The following is a 17,915-nucleotide window of genomic DNA, read 5'->3' on the forward strand; positions in this document are numbered from 1 at the left end:
GCAGTGAGCCGAGATCATGCCACTGGACTCCAACCTGGGCAACAGAATGAGACTCCGTCTCAAAAAAAAAAAAATGTGAGGTATTTCTAAATTTCATATACATTTCTAAATTTTTATTTAAATGATAAAGTTGCATATTTGTATTTACAGTTATAAACATTTTTATTTATCTTTGTAGTATTGTAGTACTACACAGATTGCTATCTAAAAAAATTTTCTTTTTAGATGAAAAGAGGCTTGATTAGTACTCCTCCATCAGATATGCTTCCTACAACAGAAGGCGGAAAGTCAAATGCCTGGTTGCGGCAAAAAAATGCTGGCATCTATGTTCGTCCTCGACTCTTCTCTCCCTATGTGGAAGAAGCAAAGGTAATGAAAACCATTTGAAGATAGTAGACTACTTTATTACAAACCATATGCACAAAGTGATTCATTGTAGTATTACTTAAATATTTGGAAATAGCCTATATTTTCAACAATAGGGAAAATGAAAGTAAGTTCTAGTTTGACTACTCAACAGAATAGTTTTCTGAAATGTTTAATTTTAATTAAGCATGTTTTTAAAACTTAGGTTATGTTAAAATGCGTTTTATATTTTTCTCATTTTAGTTGCCTTGCAAATTGTTAACTTAATTGCCTTGCAAATTGTTACCACTTGCTGAAAATGGTTGTCACTATTTTGTGATCTTGAGGATGGGGGAAATGTTCTGAAAGAAGATTGCCCACTCTTTGACTTCCTTTGTAAATTAAAGGAATGCCACAACCTCTTGTAACATATTTCTGTAATAGCTGACCGTTGGGAATTATGTTTAGTTTTAGAATAAATGCTCAAAGTAAGAAAAAAATTCAGGCCTGTTAAGTAACTAGTTGGCATTATGTATATTGTAACATGAAAAACTGTCTGAGAAAATATGATAATGTGAAAATGAAACATCTAATTTTTATTAGATGTTCAGCCATAAGAACTTTCAGGTGTCCATCCTGGGCAACATGGTAAAACCCCGTCTCTACCAAACACTAAAAGGAAAAATTTAGCCAGTTGTGGTGGTGTGCACCCTGATTTCTGCTACTCAGGAGGCTCATTTCGGAGAATCACCTGAGCCTGGGAGGCAAAGGCTGCACAGTGAGCCGTGATTAGGCCACTGGACTCCAACCTGGGCGACAGAGTAAGAACCAGTCTTCAAAAAAAAAAAAAACTGAGTGGCCTTTTGAGGAACTGATAGTCTTTGAAAGTAAGAAATCACTATTAAGCTTTCTGAAATAAATTTAACAGACCAAACAGTGTGTATACTCAATGAGTATACAATCAAGTTGCCTCATAATGTTTCTCATTTTTAGACCAGGTGTGGTGGCTTACACCTGTAATCTCAGCACTTTGGGAGGCTGAAGCAGGAAGATCACTTGAGTCCAGGAGTTCAAAACCAGCCTGGGCAACCTAGTGAGACCCTGTCTCTACGAAAAATAAAAATAAATAAATAAAAATTAGCCAGGTGTGATGGTGTGCTGTTGCGGTCCCAGCTACTCAAGAGACTTGAAGTGGGAGGGTTTCTTGAGCCTGGGAGGTCAGGACTGCAATGAGCCATAATGGCGCCACTGCACTCCAGCCCAGGCAACATTTTTCTTTTTTCTTCAAAAAAGAAAAATTGGTTTGTTTATAGGTCTCTTCAATTGATTATCAATCTTTTTTTTTTTTTTTTTTTTTCTTTAAAGACGGAGTTTCACTCTTGTCACCCAGGCTGGAGTGCAGTGGTGAGATCTCGGCTTACTTCATCCTTCTCCTCCCAAGTTCAAGCAGTTCTCCTGCCTCAGCCTCTCGAGTAGCTGGGATGATAGGCAACCGCCACCACATCCGGCTAATTTTTACATGTTTCGTGGAGATGGAGTTTCACCTTGTTGGCCAGACTGGTCTTGAACTCCTGACCTCAAGTGATCTACCCACCTCAGCCTCCCAAAGTGCTGGGATTACAAGCGTGAGTCACCACGCCTGGCCCTGATTATCAATCTTCAGTATTTGTATTTCGAGCACTTTGTTGGCTTTGTTATTTAGCACATGTATACTTTGTTTTCTTTATTATAATATTATGTGTAATTTATTTCTGATTAATGTTATATCCTTCCTTCACATTTCAAATACTTTTAATTAAAAGCAGACTTTTCAAAAGATGGTTATGTCTTTTCAAAGATGCTGCTGAAAGAGTCGTTAAAAGTTAAAGATGTAGGGGAACTTTGTTTCACCACTAATATTAACATTTATAAAATAGAAATAAATTAATTCCCTTTTTATTTGATGAAAGTAATAATCCTCCTTCAAATGTGATTTAACAGAGGGAGGTTGAGTGGTTTTGTTAACACTGAATGATTATTTCAGTCAGTGCTGGATGAGATGATGGTGGAACAAACGGATCTTGTGCGCTTGCGAATGGTTAGGATGTCCAATGTGCCAGACACGCTCTACATGGTCAATAATGCCGTGCCTCAGTGTTGTCACATGATCAGCCACCAGCAGATCAGCAGCAACCAGTCAAGCCCTCCTTCAGTTGTAGCCAATGAAATTCCAGGTAAGGCAGTATATTGGGTGTTTATATTTAAATGAATAATCTTATTATTTTTTGAAATTGCTGATGTTTGAACCCCTCTGTATATGCTAATTCTCTCCACATTTCAATACCCTTTATGCCTTGTTCACCTTAAAGAATAAATACTTTTAAGCCAAAACTTTTACTTTATATTTTGTTTTGTATTACTAAGTGTATAGAGTTTGTCAGTTTACCCTTGAGTTTCTCAGCCTTGGTCTTACTGACGTGTGCGGCTGAATTATTCTGTTAGTGGAGAGCTGTCCTGTGCTTTGTGGGGTGGTCAGCTGCATCCCTGGCCTGTACTCACTAAATGCTAGGAGCACATATGTGCATGCATGCACACCTCTGCGAAAACCTTTTGGAAACATTTTTATGTTTCTAGACATTGCCAGTTGTGCCTTGTGGGACAAAGTCACCCATTTTGAGAACCACTGGTTTAGAGGAATTAAGTTTGTGTGGGTTTTTTTGTTTGTTTTTTTATCACTATAGGGTATTTCTCAGGTTATAAGACCCTTTGGGAGGGTTAAATGCACTATTATACCTTTGAGTCTGTGGCCTTTCTAGCCTATTATACCTTTGAGTCTGTGGCCTTCCAAAATGTGATCACTGTGGGTTTCCTAGAGATCCAATTTCCCAAGCTCTGCTCTGGGAAGTTTACTGTAGCACAGGTTTATGTCTTATGACTTTAGGGGAATTGGCCATCGATCAGAGTATAACTGTCATGTCCAAAAACGTTTGAGCATCAATAAATGTTTACTTTAACCAAAGGAGTCTAAAAAAAGCAACAGTGATCTGGTGGTCAGGAACTTGTAACTCTTGCTAATTGTCATTGCAAGATTCAAAATAAAAACCAGCACATTATCGCAATATTTATTTCTGCTTATAAATGTCTATTGTAATTAAAGATGCATAAAAGACATAGTGACAGAACTTTTCATTGAATACATATATTTTTTTCTGGGGCTAATGACTTTCTTCAGTTGTTACCTTATCAAATTTGGCCACTGCATATTTACTTGAAATATACATTAGTTAAAAGCATGAAGAGAACTATTTCTTTAGCTGATTTATGCAGATTTTGAAGCTTTGCTAATTAGCCTGGCTTTTTAGGCTCGAGTTACTGCAGTTGAAAATCAGCATAATTTAATCTTAGAACTTAATCTCAAAAGTCTAGACATTCTCAAGTAAATATGCTCAGAAAAATAAGGCTTGTCTCTCTATTGTTTAGCTAATGAGATATGGCCCTGTTCTGGTAGCATCCTGGCTGCTGCTTACTTCCCTGCCCACCACATTGGTGAAAGGATAGATAGCTTGTTGCAGAGGATTAGAGGGCTCATATACTGGCTCTGTTACTTTGTATGACTTTGGACATGGTATTAATATTTTCTTTCCTGAACATTAATTTCCTCATCCATGAATTGGGGCTCATACCTCCTTTCTAGAATTGTGAGGATTTAATGAAGCACCATGAATAATATGCACAGGAGTTTGCCTGGCACAAAGTAAGCACTCAGTAAATGCTAGTTCCTTTTATCCCTAAAAAATAATAATCACTGCTCTAGTCAGTTTCTCTCATAAATATTCATAGACTCTATCCCCTCTCCAGCCCTACAGCTATAGCCCTAGTTCAGGTTTCTAACCAGTGTTCCCACCTCTCATCTTACTCAAAATTCTGTCTTTTACACCGGCTGGTCAGCTGGCATACTTTTTTCAGAAAGGGCCAGATAGTAAATACTTCAGGCTCTGTAAGCCATACAGTCTGTTGCCTCTGTCTACTCACCTTCCATACAACAGCCATAGACAGTACCTAAATGAATGGGTAAGTTACATTCCAGTAAAACTTTATTTACAAAGGCAGACAGCAAGCTTGATTTAGCCTTCCAGTCACAGCATGCCTGCCCATTTTACATTAACATCAGAGTGCACTTGTTCACAGCTCTGATCCTGTCATCCTCCTTTAAAAGTGACTGCCTGTTGTGCACAGGGTACAGTTTAAATTCTTTATCCATGATCTGCCAGTAGCCATCTTTCTGCCTCCTCTCTTCACACTCTTCCTGCTTATAGCTCTGAACCCTGAGTTCTGCTGGCCATGCCAACCACTTCTGCCAGGCTGTCTCAGCATGTTTTACACACACCCAGTCCTTCTGCTCAGAAAGCTTTTTTTGCCCATCTGGTTTCCCTTCATTCTTCAAGAATCTGCTCTGTGTACACCTTGATGTCTGTCTTGTCTGTCCCCAATTTGGCTGCTGTGCCCCTTCCTCCCAGTCCCTCAGTGTCCTTTACATATTTCTCTCCAGGAGCATTTATGACCTTATATTGTATTTGTTTACTTCTGGTTTAGTTCATATCACTAAGCCAGAAACTTTTGAGAAGAGGAATCATGTGGATTCTGTACACCCTAATAACCAAGTCCAATCCCTGGTGCATAGTCAGGACTCAAAAAATTATTTGAATAATAGAATGAATATATTTAAAGACTTCTGAAATATCCTGAGATTCAGATGAGAATACATGCAAGTAAAAATGTATTTGAACTGTAAACTAAAATAATACAACTCAGGCTGTTCAGTATGATCAAGAGCCTTTGGGCATAGTGAAATTTTAAAACCTTGAAAACTAATTAGAGATATATAAATGAATATGTCCCCAGGAAATTAAAATACTATCTAAAAAACGTATAAGATTCTGGTATGAAATACATGCTTTTTTCCCTTGGGCTCACGGGGTCATTTTTTGTGTGGCTCAGGAATTTTGCTTGCCCACTGTGTTTCTCCTTCCAGTTCCTCGTCTCCTCATTATGAAAGACATGGTCAGACGACTGCAGGAACTGCGGCACACGGAGCAGGTGCAGAGGGCCTACGCCCTGAACTGTGGGGAAGGCGCCACCGTCAGCTATGAAATTCAGATTCGAGTGCTGAGAGAGTTTGGTCTTGCAGATGCTGCTGCAGAGCTGTTGCAGGTAGGAAATGACATTAAACTGTTTAAAATAGGGAGCCTCAATCACCAGACAGACAGTATTGTAGACGAGTCCTTGGCTTATTTCATTTTCTTTGTATGTGCCTTTTCACTGCCTTTGGTGTCTTTGATAACCTGCAAGTCCCTCCTAGTGCGAGGCAGCATCATGGAGTGGACTGAGCAGAGGCCTAGAATGAGAACTGGGTTTAGATCCTGGCTCTGCTGCTGATTAGTTGGTTAACTTGGAATGAGTTACTTAACCACCCTGGGCATCAACAGCTCTTTACCTGTAACATAAATTGTTATGAAGATCCAGAGTGCTATTGTACAGCAGCTATATTTCTAGTATGTAGCAGGCATACAAGTGGTGACTGCTAAAAAATTCCATAGTGTGCATGCCCAAACAGAGATGGCATGGAAGTAGAAAATTCTAAACTTCCACTGCTCTCTCTTTGTTTGGTCACTAGGTTTGAGGTTTGGTCTACTACCACACTTACACACCTTCCACATGCCTACTTTCATTTCTCTTTTCCATCTTATAAGAAATTTCTTGCATGAGGGTTCAAACCCAAGGATGAGAATCAAACAATAAGTGCTTTCTTTTTTAACCTGCCAGGAAAAAAGAAAAAACTTATTTCTAGTAATTATTAGGTACAAAAGCAATAGCACTGGTTTTGCAGTTAAGGTAAAATTTGTAAACTAGTCTGATCACAGCCACTGAATCAGAGCCTTAAATAAAATTTAATTTCATCTGTTCAGGTGATTCATTTTCTTGCTACAAACTCCAAACCCCTTTAATCCATACCCTTTAAAAGGACAGGATGTGGTCAGGCGCAGTGGTTCACGCCTATAATCCCAACTGAAAGGGGCCTGCCCCTCCGCACCTGTGGGCGTTTCTCTCGTCAGGTGGGAGGAGAGACTGAGTTCTCTTGGTATTTATTGATCATTATCTTTACCATCTCAGAAAGGAGGATGTGGCAGGACAATAGGGTAATAGTGAGGAGAGGGTCAGCAGGAAAACATGTGAACAAATGTCTCTGTGTCATAAATAAGGTTAAGAAAGGGTGCTGTGCTTTGATGCGCACTTACATAAGCATCTTGGTGCATTAACGAGCAGTACTGCCACCAGCATGTCTCACCTCCAGCCCTAAGGCGGTTTTCTTCTATCTCAGTAAATAGAACATTCAATCGGGTTTTACACTGAGACATTCCATTGCCCAGGGACCAGCAGGAGACAGATGGCTTCCTCTTATCTCAACTGCAAAGAGGCCTTCCTCTTTTACTAATCCTCCTCAGCACAGACCCTTTATGGGTGTCAGGCTGGGGGACGGTCAGGTCTTTCCCCTTTCCCTTCCCACGAGGCCATATCTCAGACTATCACATGGGGCGAAACCTTGGACGATACCTGGCTTTCCTAGGCAGAGGTCCCTGTGGCCTTCCCAGTGTTTGTGTCCCTGGGTACTTGAGATTAGAGAGTGGTGATGACTTTTAACAGGCATACTGCCTTCAAGCACTTGTTTAACAAAGCACATCCTCATAGCCCTAAATCCATTAAACCTTGAGTAAACATGGCACATGTCTCTGCAAGCACAGGGTTGGGGATAGGGTTACAGATTAACAGCATCTCAAGGCAGGAGAATTTTTCTTAGTACAGAACAAAATGGAGTCTCTTATGTCTACTTCTTTCTACATAGACACAGTAACAGTCTGATCTCTCTTTCCTTTCCCCACACCAACTCTTTGGGATGCCAAGGTGGGCGGATCACTTGAAGTCAGGAGTTCGAGACCAGCCTGGCCAACATGGTGAAACCCCATATCTACTAAAAATGCAAACATTAGCCAGGTGTTGTGGCGTGGGCCTGTAGTCCCAGCCTCGGGAGGCTGAGGCAAGAGAATCGCTTGAACCTGGGAGGCGGAGTTTGCTGTGAGCCAAGATTGCACCACTGCACTCCAGCCTGGGTGACAGAGCAAACAAACAAACAAACAAAAAAAAGGATAGGCTGGACACAATGGCTATAATCCCAGCACTTTGGGAGGCCCAGGCGGGCGAATCGCTTGAGCTCAAGAGTTTAAGACTAGCCTGGGCTATACGGCAAAACCCTATCTCTACAAAAAATACAATAAATTACCCAGGCATAGTGGTATGCGCAGTAGTCCCGGTTCCTTGGGAGGATAAGGTGGGAGGATCACTTGAGCCCAAAAGGTCAGGGCTGCAGTGAGCCATGATTGCACCCTTGCACTCCAGCCTGGGCGACAGAATGAGACCCTGTCTCAAAAAAATAAGTCAGTGAATGAATGAATGACCCTGTCTCAAAAAAATAAGTGAGTGAATGAATGAATGAATGAACGAACGAACGAACGAATGAATAAACATGGCATAGGGTTCTTCAGCAAGTCAGCAAACCATTTTTAGGTTCTTTTTCTTCTTTTTTCCCCTGCTGTCCTAATTTTCTACTGAACATTTTTAGGTTCTTGTTTAGGTTGTTGATTTTCATTTTTTGCTACAGTTTTTCTCCTTAAAATATATAGTCTGGTTTTCTACTCATTCCTTTTCCCTTTGCCATTCTGAATTGTGTCTGAATTTGATATCTTAAATTGCATGACATATTCTTTTATGTTTACCAAAATACTGGTCAAACTTAGTCATGTATAATGGGTAACGAATAGTATTTTGTAGTTTTTATTTCAGACAGAGAAGGCATAGATGTTTTGTCAGAAAGTTTCTAGAACATCCTCAGTTGTATTCCTTTCTTCCTTTGGCATTTAATGTTAATCTCTTAGCAAAGACATATTAGAGTTTGGTTTTATTACCGGTTTTTGCATTATCACATAATCTGAGATGAGTGACCTGCTTGTGGAGCATTCGATCAAGCAGCTTTCTTTCATGGCTGTGTCCTAGGCTGCACTCTGTGCCTTTGTGCTATAACTAAGGTGATTTTTTTTTCTTGGGCTTCTGGCCTAGAAAAATAAATTATGCCTTTTATTCTTGCTGACTGTGGTTTTCTTAAGTACCTCACTTAATTCTCTCAGCCTATAAATTTCTATTTATGAAATCTGCTAATAAATGTCCATTTTTGGTTTTTTTGTTTGTTTGTTTTTTTATCTTTCTTAGAATCCTCACAAATTCTTTCCTGATGAACGTTTTGGGGATGAAAGTCCACTCTTGACAATGAGGCAACCTGGGAGATGTCGCGTAAACAGCACCCCTCCTGCAGAAACCATGTTTACAGATCTGGACTCTTTTGTGGCCTTCCATCCACCCTTGCCCCCTCCACCACCTCCCTATCACCCCCCAGCTACCCCAATCCATAACCAACTCAAAGCAGGCTGGAAACAAAGACCTCCCAGTCAGCACCCTTCACGTTCATTTTCTTATCCCTGTAATCATTCGCTGTTCCACTCCAGAACAGCTCCTAAAGCTGGCCCTCCCCCAGTCTACTTGCCAAGTGTGAAAGCTGCACCACCTGATTGTACCAGCACTGCAGGACTGGGCAGACAGACGGTGGCTGCTGCTGCCGCCACCACCACCTCAACAGCAACAGCAGCAGCAGCGGCAGCAGCAGCAGCAGCATCTGAGAAGCAAGTGGTAAGTCAGCACTTCAGTAACTTGCTTCATATTCGGTTTATGGACTATTAGAAGCAATTTTCTTGGCCCCAAGAGGCCCACTGGGACTCAGCAGTGCCCAGAAGTATTGCTGACAAATGGCAGGCATAGACTTGAGGGGTATGGAAAAGAGGGGAAAACGCTAGTGTACTTGAATGAGAAAAGACAGGAGGAGAGAGACCAAGAGGTGTGTATGGAGGAGTTGAGTATCTTCTTATCTTTTTGCTCATTTGGCAGGATTAGGAAGGAATGGGGTTACTGAGCAGCATAAAGGAATATACCAGTTTCATGTTCTGTTCAAGCACAGGTCTACAATTTGTCCCTAACTTCTACTATTCTGTAAAATCCACTATTCTACCACATGCTTTAATGGGACAAGAAGCAAGAGCTACTTATACCTACTTAAGTACAGTATACCATCAGGAATAATGTGGCAAAAACTCCCCGTTCAGAAGATGAGCAGAAAATGAGGCTTAAGGCGTGCCTCTGCCTCTGAAGCTCATCAGCAGAGCCCCCACTTCACTCAGAATCGTAGTAGCCAGGGCTAGTGGCTAGTAAATTGATAGAGGATTCTTTGCTTGATTTTACCCTGTATTAGAGGTTTTATATAATACACTTGAAAAACATAGTGATTTTTCTTTTCTTTTTTTTTTTTTTTTTTTGGCCAGGTGCCATGACTCACACCTGTAATCCCAACACTTCAGGAGGCTGAAGTGGGAGGATCACTTGAGGCCAGAGGTTCAGAACCAGCCTAGGAAACATAGTGAGACCCTGACTCTACCAAATAAACAGATAAATTAGCTAGATGTGGTAGCACATGCCTGCAGCCCCAGCTACTCATGGAGCTGAGGTGGGACGATCACTTGAGCCTAGGAGGTTGTTGAGGCTGCAGTGAGCTATGGTCACACCACTGTCCTGCAGCCTGGATAACAGAGTGAGACTGTCTCAAAAAAAAAAAAAATGGTTTTTAAGTCTTCCTACTTAGTCACATGCTATCAGTAGCAAGTTAGAAGAAAAGATTCACCTGTTAGTTCAGGGAAACTTCATTAAAATACGGCTTATTGGAAGCTTGAGTCAAATTATGATCCTTTCTCAACTTTTTAACATAACCTCAAGATTTTATTTTTTATTTTTATTTTATTTTATTTTATTTATTTATTTATTTATTGAGACGGATTCTCACTCTGTTGCCCAGGCTGGAGTGCAGTGGTGCGATCTCGGCTCACTGCAAGCTCCGCCTCCCAGGTTCAAGTGATCCTCCTGAGTGGCTGGGATTATAGGCGTGCACCACCACGCCCAGTTAATTTTTGTATTTTTAGTAGAGACAGGGTTTCACCATGTTGGTCAGGCTGGTCTCGAACTCCTGACCTCATGATCTGCCCACCTTGGCCTCCGAAAGTGCTGAGATTACAGGCGTGAGTCACTGTGCCCGGCCAACCTCAAGATTTTATTATCTTCACCGTGAAACAAAAGATGATGCTTACAACTGGATCAATTGTCCCTTTGTCTTATCTTCCCCTGGTTCAACATGCTTGCATCTCTTAATAGCCAGCATCCTCTTAGATCTGCAGTTGAGCTCAGTGCACTGAAGTTTCAGCACAATCTTTGTAGTTTTAGCCTTTTTCTGGAAAATCAGCCTAGTCTGCCTGCCATAGTCACTCTGCTTCCTGTCATGCCGCTTTGCCTGAGCATACAGAGAATCCTTGCCCTTCCTCTACCATGTCACTTTGTGGGATTGGTGTGTGCCACACTGTGACAGAAAGTCCGATGGGTTTCAGGAAGGTTCACCACGTTTGCAGGAGAACTGTTAGCACAGAAAGCCTTTCTCAGCTTCTTAGACCTCTCTACCTCCCCTCTCTGCTTCCCCCGCCCCAGAATGTCAAAGGCTGGCCATGTTTGGTAAGTCAGATTCCTGTCCTGTTGGCCCAGGCCCTCAGTTCTACAATTACAAAATTCTACTACTTTATATTTTAAATAAAACTCCCTTTAAAGGTAATTTATTTGTATGTTCATTACAGTCTTAACTGTAATAATGAAAAATTGTAAACAACCTAAATGTCCAATAGTAGCAGAATGATTAAATTAAGTCATGGTTCATTGATGAAGTAGAACGTGACATACTAATTTAAAATGGTGATCTCAAAGATTTAGTGACAGATTATATATGTACTAAATTTCATTAAAATTAATATACATGCAAAGGAGAAAAAAAGAAAGACCTCAAAATGCTAACAGTGGTATCTCTGTTCAAAAGGTTGGAGTGATTTTTTTTTGCCTTTATAGCTTTCTATATTTTTATAATTCTTAAAAATTCAGCCAGGAGCAGTGGCTCACATCTGTAATCGCAGCACTTTAGGACGCCAAGGCGAGCAGATCACGAGGTCAGAAGATCGAGACCATCCTGGCTAACACGGTGAAAACCCGTGTCCACTAAAAATACAAAAAATGAGCTGGGCGTGGTGGCATGCACCTGTAATCCCAGCTACTCAGGAGGCTGAGGCAGGAGAATCGCTTGAACCCGGGAGGTGGAGGTTGCAGTGAGCTGAGATCGTACCACTGCACTCCAGCCTGGGCGACAGAGTGAGATTCCATCTCAAAAAAAAAAAAAAAAAAAAAATCAGTATGTGTTACTTTTATAATTGGGAAACAAAATCAGTGAACATCATTTTTACAGAGGATGGGTCCTTTTTTTTAACCCTCCCACCATTTTTGTCTCTGTCTGCAGCGAACACAACCTGTGCTGAATGATCTGATGCCCGACATCGCAGTGGGTGTGTCCACACTGTCACTCAAGGACAGGAGGCTTCCAGAGCTTGCTGTAGACACAGAATTAAGCCAGTCAGTTTCTGAAGCAGGACCAGGGCCTCCCCAGCATCTGTCATGTATTTCACAGAGACATACACACACTTCTCGGAAAAAACACACACTAGAGCAAAAAACAGACTCCAGAGAAAATCCACAGGAATATCCGGATTTCTATGACTTCTCAAATGCTGCTTGCAGACCTTCTACTCCTGCTCCCAGCAGACGCACCCCTTCCCCTTCGCAAGGTGGATATTTTGGTCCCGATTTGTACAGCCACAATAAGGCATCACCAAGTGGCTTAAAGTCAGCCTACCTACCTGGCCAGACGTCTCCTAAAAAACAGGAAGAAGCTAGGAGAGAATATCCACTTTCCCCTGATGGGCATCTACACAGACAAAAGAATGAGCCAATACACCTGGACGTCGTTGAGCAACCTCCCCAGCGGTCAGACTTTCCTTTGGCAGCCCCAGAAAATGCTAGTACCGGTCCAGCCCATGTCAGGGGACGAACCGCAGTAGAAACTGACTTGACTTTTGGGCTGACTTCTAACAGACCTTCACTTTCTGCGTGTAGCTCTGAAGCTCCCGAAGAGAGATCCAGTAGAAGACTGGCAGACAGTGAATCCCTGGGCCATGGAGCTCAGAGAAATACAGATTTGGAAAGGGAAGATTCCATAAGCAGAGGAAGGAGGTCACCAAGCAAGCCGGACTTCCTCTACAAAAAGTCTGCCCTCTGAGAGCAACCTCCAAGTCGTCTGTGCCTGAGATGTGAAACATCCCATTTTATGATGTAACCCAACAACTTACAGACCAGTTTATCAATGCCAGCTGATAACTCCGTTTCACATGATTTTGTTGTAGTTTTTGTGTATATATGTGTTTATTAGACACAGCATGCTAAGAAGGTTTGTTTTTTTTTTTAAATGTTGCATCTGTCTGATTTGTGTTTGAACAATTATGTCGGGAAGCATTTTTAAGAACAAGCAGGCTGGCACTTTTTATTTCTCTTTACAAATGATGGAATTTTTTTGCACTTGTACATTTATTTTCTCTGTATTGATTTTATATCAGTATGTTAAACTTTATTGCCACATTTAAAGGACTGTATTTTCATACTTTTTTGCATTTTACCTTTCATCTACCAATCCATGTGCATTGGATTGCACACTAAGATGTATTTTCTTACGGAATAGTTGTGTTTATTTTTTAATTATAGAAATTCCAAAGAACAGCACGTCAGAATGCTCCTCTCTTTTCAGTAATTGTTTCAGTTCAGAGATCTTCCCGCTCAGCCTCCATAAATCTAATGTCCTTTTTTTTTAATAAGTCCTAGGAGCTGGGCTTCATTCCTCCAGCGGGAGTCCAGTCAGGGTCCTGAAGTCTGCTGGTTCAGGAAAGAGCAGGAAGGAGAAAAGCCTTCTGTGCCCAGGCTAAAGCTGTTATATTTCCAGTGTGGATGCAGTCAGAATCCCTACACATTCTGGTCATAAGGATTAGAGTCACCAAATGAGGCTCCAAGGAGATCGCATCCCTTGGAATTAGAAAGCAGTGGAGACCGTGCACAGTGACTCACACCTGTGATCGGCACTTTGGGAGGCCGAGGCGGGCTGATCACTGGAGCTCAGGAGTTCAAGACCAGCCTGGGCAACATGGCGAAACTCCATTTCCATTTAAAAAAAAAAAAACACTAGCCGGGCATGGTGGTGCAGGCCTGTAGTCCCAACTACTTGGGGGGCTGAGGTGGGAGGATCGCTTGAGCCTGGGAGGTTGAAGACTGCAGTGATCCAAGATTGCACCACTGTGCTCCCGCCTGGGCAACAATGAGACCCTGTCTCCAAAAAAAGAAAAAAAAAAAAAGGCAGTGGAAATAGAGAAGTAACTTAAAGGGCACACTGACAGAATTTCTGGTTCTGAGCGTCAGCTCTCCAGCTGCGATGGGGGAACTGACTGCTTGCTGCCTTTAATTGTCTTACTCTCTATGGGAAGAAAACAAAAGGGCTTCAGTCTCACGGATGTTATTTGGTGTTTGTAAACGTATGTTTTCTTTTAAACGATTTTCAAAGTATGTCTAAATTTTGGTGTTGGGTAATGCGTAATGCTTTCTCACCAACAGAAAAAAAGAAAAAGAAGTTTTCAGTTAAACACTACATGTCCTACTTGAACTCCACGGGGACGCTGGTTTGGCATTTACTAAACCACTGAGCACATGGGGTCTTTCCGGATCCTCTCCCTTGGAAGGGCAATGTGTGAGCTAAGGACTGTTTTTTTCTTACTCTCCAATGTAAATATATAAGTATTTGAGTTTTTAAATCACTTCAACATTATTTGAGCATTTACTTTGTATTTTTACAAACACATAAACACACAGCCGTAGCACTTAGAAGAAAAGAGGCTTTCCAAACATTCCTCCTCCTGCAGGATATTTGGGAGCCTTTTTTCTGTGTATGTATATATATAAAACCATGAATCACTCACACTCACTCGAAAACTATGCAGGGCTAGGAAGCCTCTACGAGCTACCGGATAAATGAATTACATGCACTTTGAAGTAAATAGGTTTTCTATTGGGTGTCAACAACTCTGATTTCTCCCAAAACTATAGTTTCTCTTACGGTCTTTTCCTCCTTTACCCTGTGGATATACACTCAGGAATAATCTGACATTTTAGAAAAACCCAAACAGTAGATAGTCTCCAAGATGGGAAACATGTCGTGTGTCTGCACACACCGGCAAACTGCCGCCGCTCGTTCTGCTGCCTGACTGGTTAGCTGCTGTGCGGGTGCACTCGGTGACGCTGCCGGTGCAAGCTCCCGAGCTCCCAGAGTTAACACTAATCTGCAGGTCGGCTGTGCATCGCATTCGAGGCTCCTTTTTTAAAGAGAAAAACATAGGCCTCTGTTCTCATTTGTAAGAAATTTGACTCATAATAGAAGACGGTGTCTTTTGAAGCCCAGCCTCTGTCTGTCTTCAGAAACAAAAGCGAATGCCATCATATTCCTTGATGTGTGTTTCTACCACATATGTATGTTGACATGTTCATGTACTGCGCCAGTACTGCAAGTAAAACTCAGTAGACCTAATTTGGATGGGGAGAAAAAACTCATCCCTGACCCTTTTTTTTGTTTGTTTCCAAATGTTAGACCAGAGATGTTGATCCCACACATTCATTTTTCTGAAAATTCATGAACTATTCTCTCATGTCCCTGAAATATAATTATAAAAGTAAAGGGCCACTATTCCTAAGATTATTTAGTTTATAAAGTTTGCTTTTAATCATACAGCAGCTTACCTGGCTAAAACTATGTGTATAAAGGGAAAATTTGCTTTAATCTGTGGGATTGCGGACTGGTGTGACTTGCAGAAGGTTAACAGGTGTGGGTTTTGTGTGTGTTAGATGAGGTGTTAGTGGACTTTTAATGTATCTTGTGAAGTACGGTTACTAGGGTAGGTTGAAGAGCTACGTGCCTCTGGCTTTTGAACCCATCTATTAAATCTTTTTTAATGCTGTACTAAGATAAATGTGAAGTCTAAGTAAGGTTGCTCTCAGAAAAAAAGCATATATATGTATAAAATAAAATTTAGGCCATGGGAACTGGCATTTTACTTGGTGTAGGAATTTAGTGCGAACCAAATCACAAAAATACCAGATCTCCTTTTGAGATTGTGGACAATCAGGCCGTTTGGACAATCACCACTTCCAGTGCCCGCTGTGTGTTGAGGTTAGAGAACTACCGTTTACATGCTAGAGCCAAGAGAGGACATTCAAGTTTCTTAAAGATGCTGTTGGTATTTTTTCTTATGTTATTGTTTTAGTTTTGTGATTTTTATGAATAATTTTAAGTTCAGAGTCAACCCGTGGCTCCTAAGGAAAAAAACAGCAGCATGAAAGGCAAAAAGTATTTGAAACATAGTTGTTTAAGTTTTCCACGCCCATTCTCACATGCCCCCTTCAGCTTTATGTCTGGGAACATGTCCCTAGACCTCAGCTAGCCTGACACTGCAATAACCCGTTAGGCTTTGAGACTTTTCAGTGAATTCTTGACATTTCAGTCTTCTTATAGAATTCTTTATGAAGCCTTACCTAATTCTTGTTTTTGCTTCCTCAGAAACTTTATTATACCTGCCATCCTTCATTGGATTTTTGTTTTGGTTTGTTGTTGCCATTCTAGCAATGAGCTTAGTCCTTGTACATCTGCATTAAGGTGCCGATGCAGAAGGCAAATTGGAAGCACGCGCCAGCGGCAGTGGGGCTCAAAGCCGACCTCCATGCATCGTTCTCTAGAGTTGAAAGGACTGACATTTCTCAGTAACTACCTGGCAAAATATATATTTTCATAATGCTGAATTTAGAAAAAAAAATGTTTCATGAAACACTTGTAAGATACTTATTTTGAAATTAATTATAAGGCATTCATATTTTTAGGACTGAATTCAAAGGGAAATGCTTCTTTGACTTTTTTTCATTGTTCGGTTGACTTTCAGCTTTCTGGAGTGACTATTAAAGCAGCAGTGATGGGTGCTATTCCTGGTTCTGCGGTAGTTTACTTTGTCTACTAAGTGATTTACTTTCAAACCTCATTACAGATAATCTTACTAAAAGACTTAACATGCACACTGCTAAAAGGTGTTTTACTGTTTTCCATTAACGCTGTTGTATGAACAATATTTGGTGACATGTCTTTTTGTCCTGTAGATTGTCATATCTGTTATGTAGTTATCCTATTGGCAAGTCCTTTGATTTTTTTTTTTCCCTCTAGAAAATCCTCAGACTGTCAATCTTCCGTATTCTGAATATTATAATGCTGTGGCCATTTCTATAGAAAGATTACTTGCAAGTATGTGTCTTGAAAATAACCTCTTGTATTTGTGTGTTTATGTGAGTTCTGTCTAAGAGGTCAGATAAGCTCTGGAAGCTTCATCATCTGTACCTACACGTGACTGTATCTGGGTTACATGGGCAGGCGGTACCAAGTCCTGCTCTTTGATGGGGTGGCTGAGAGAGAAAGGTTCCTGAACTCTCCTTGCTGTGTACGCACCACATCTGTACTTCAGAGCGGTGGAAAACCATCTACAACACTGCATTTCTTGTGGTTGTGCTGTTACTGGTATAAAGTCAAGTGCCTTCAATGCTAAAGGCTCAGAAATTTTTCTTAAACTGATTTCATGTCCTATGCAAGTGTTTTCTACAACCTGCATAACCAGTACTTTGTAAAACTTGTTTACGCTTCAATTGTACATAGTGATTTTTAAAGAAATATATAGTATTTTTATTTAGGTACCTCCAAACTTGAATTCGTCTGTGTGAAGCATTGTAAAACGATACATTTCTCTTTTGAGTACCATTACAGTTGTACAGAGGTTTTCACTGCTTCTATTTTTCTACTGTTACTGATACGCATGTAACACTGACTTTATCCTACATATAGTTGGCATTTCAAATAAATGGCTTGTATAGAATCTGCTGAGTTGGATACAGTCTGTTTTAGCACTAGTGCAGCATATAGTAGTCTTCAATTATAGATGTCATTGCATCCCTGGAGGGTAGAATTGGGAGGTTTTCTAGGTTGATTTTCTCTCTGTTTCTAGGATTTCAATCATTCAAGGCATTTTATTATCATCATCATCATCATCATCATCATTGTTTTCTTGGAAATCACACATTTTATTCTGAATTACCAGTTTCATTATTTTCTATTATTTCATTGAGACATTTCTGAGAACTTTTATTTTACAAATTTGAGTGAAAAGTTCCTCTCACAGGGGTCTGCAGGATTGCAGGAAGCTCAGCATGGCGCCCATGTGAACCAGGCACCTGGATGTGTCCTGCTCTTCAGAGCCCTTCGAGGGTCAGAGACCTGGCCTAGATTCTGAGCTTTGCTTTTGCTTTCACACCCAGGCTTAGTAATATTTTCCAGTTTCAAAAGGAAATGAGATCATGATCTAGAGTCTAGGATTCTCAAAAAAAAAAAAAAAAAA

The 17,915-nt window shown here is 40.9% G+C and overlaps 1 protein-coding gene and 1 pseudogene across 1 annotated transcript in view; one reads left to right on the forward strand and one right to left on the reverse strand.

Moving 5' to 3' along the window:
* BTBD7 (BTB (POZ) domain containing 7) overlaps positions 1-17,396 on the forward strand; it is a 71,557-nt gene extending 54,161 nt beyond the window's left edge. Inside the window, exons 6-10 of the mRNA XM_011991738.1 lie at positions 226-369; positions 2,369-2,558; positions 5,357-5,535; positions 8,644-9,117; positions 11,861-17,396. Coding sequence (XP_011847128.1) covers positions 226-369; positions 2,369-2,558; positions 5,357-5,535; positions 8,644-9,117; positions 11,861-12,676 — 1,803 coding nt within the window. The 3' untranslated portion in view covers positions 12,677-17,396. The remainder of the gene's footprint in view (positions 1-225; positions 370-2,368; positions 2,559-5,356; positions 5,536-8,643; positions 9,118-11,860) is intronic.
* LOC105547972 lies at positions 10,616-11,842 on the reverse strand (annotated as a pseudogene).
* Positions 17,397-17,915: the final 519 nt, after the last annotated feature.

Source organism: Mandrillus leucophaeus, unplaced genomic scaffold, assembly GCF_000951045.1.
Source record: "Mandrillus leucophaeus isolate KB7577 unplaced genomic scaffold, Mleu.le_1.0 Scaffold4, whole genome shotgun sequence".
NCBI lineage: Eukaryota > Metazoa > Chordata > Mammalia > Primates > Cercopithecidae > Mandrillus > Mandrillus leucophaeus.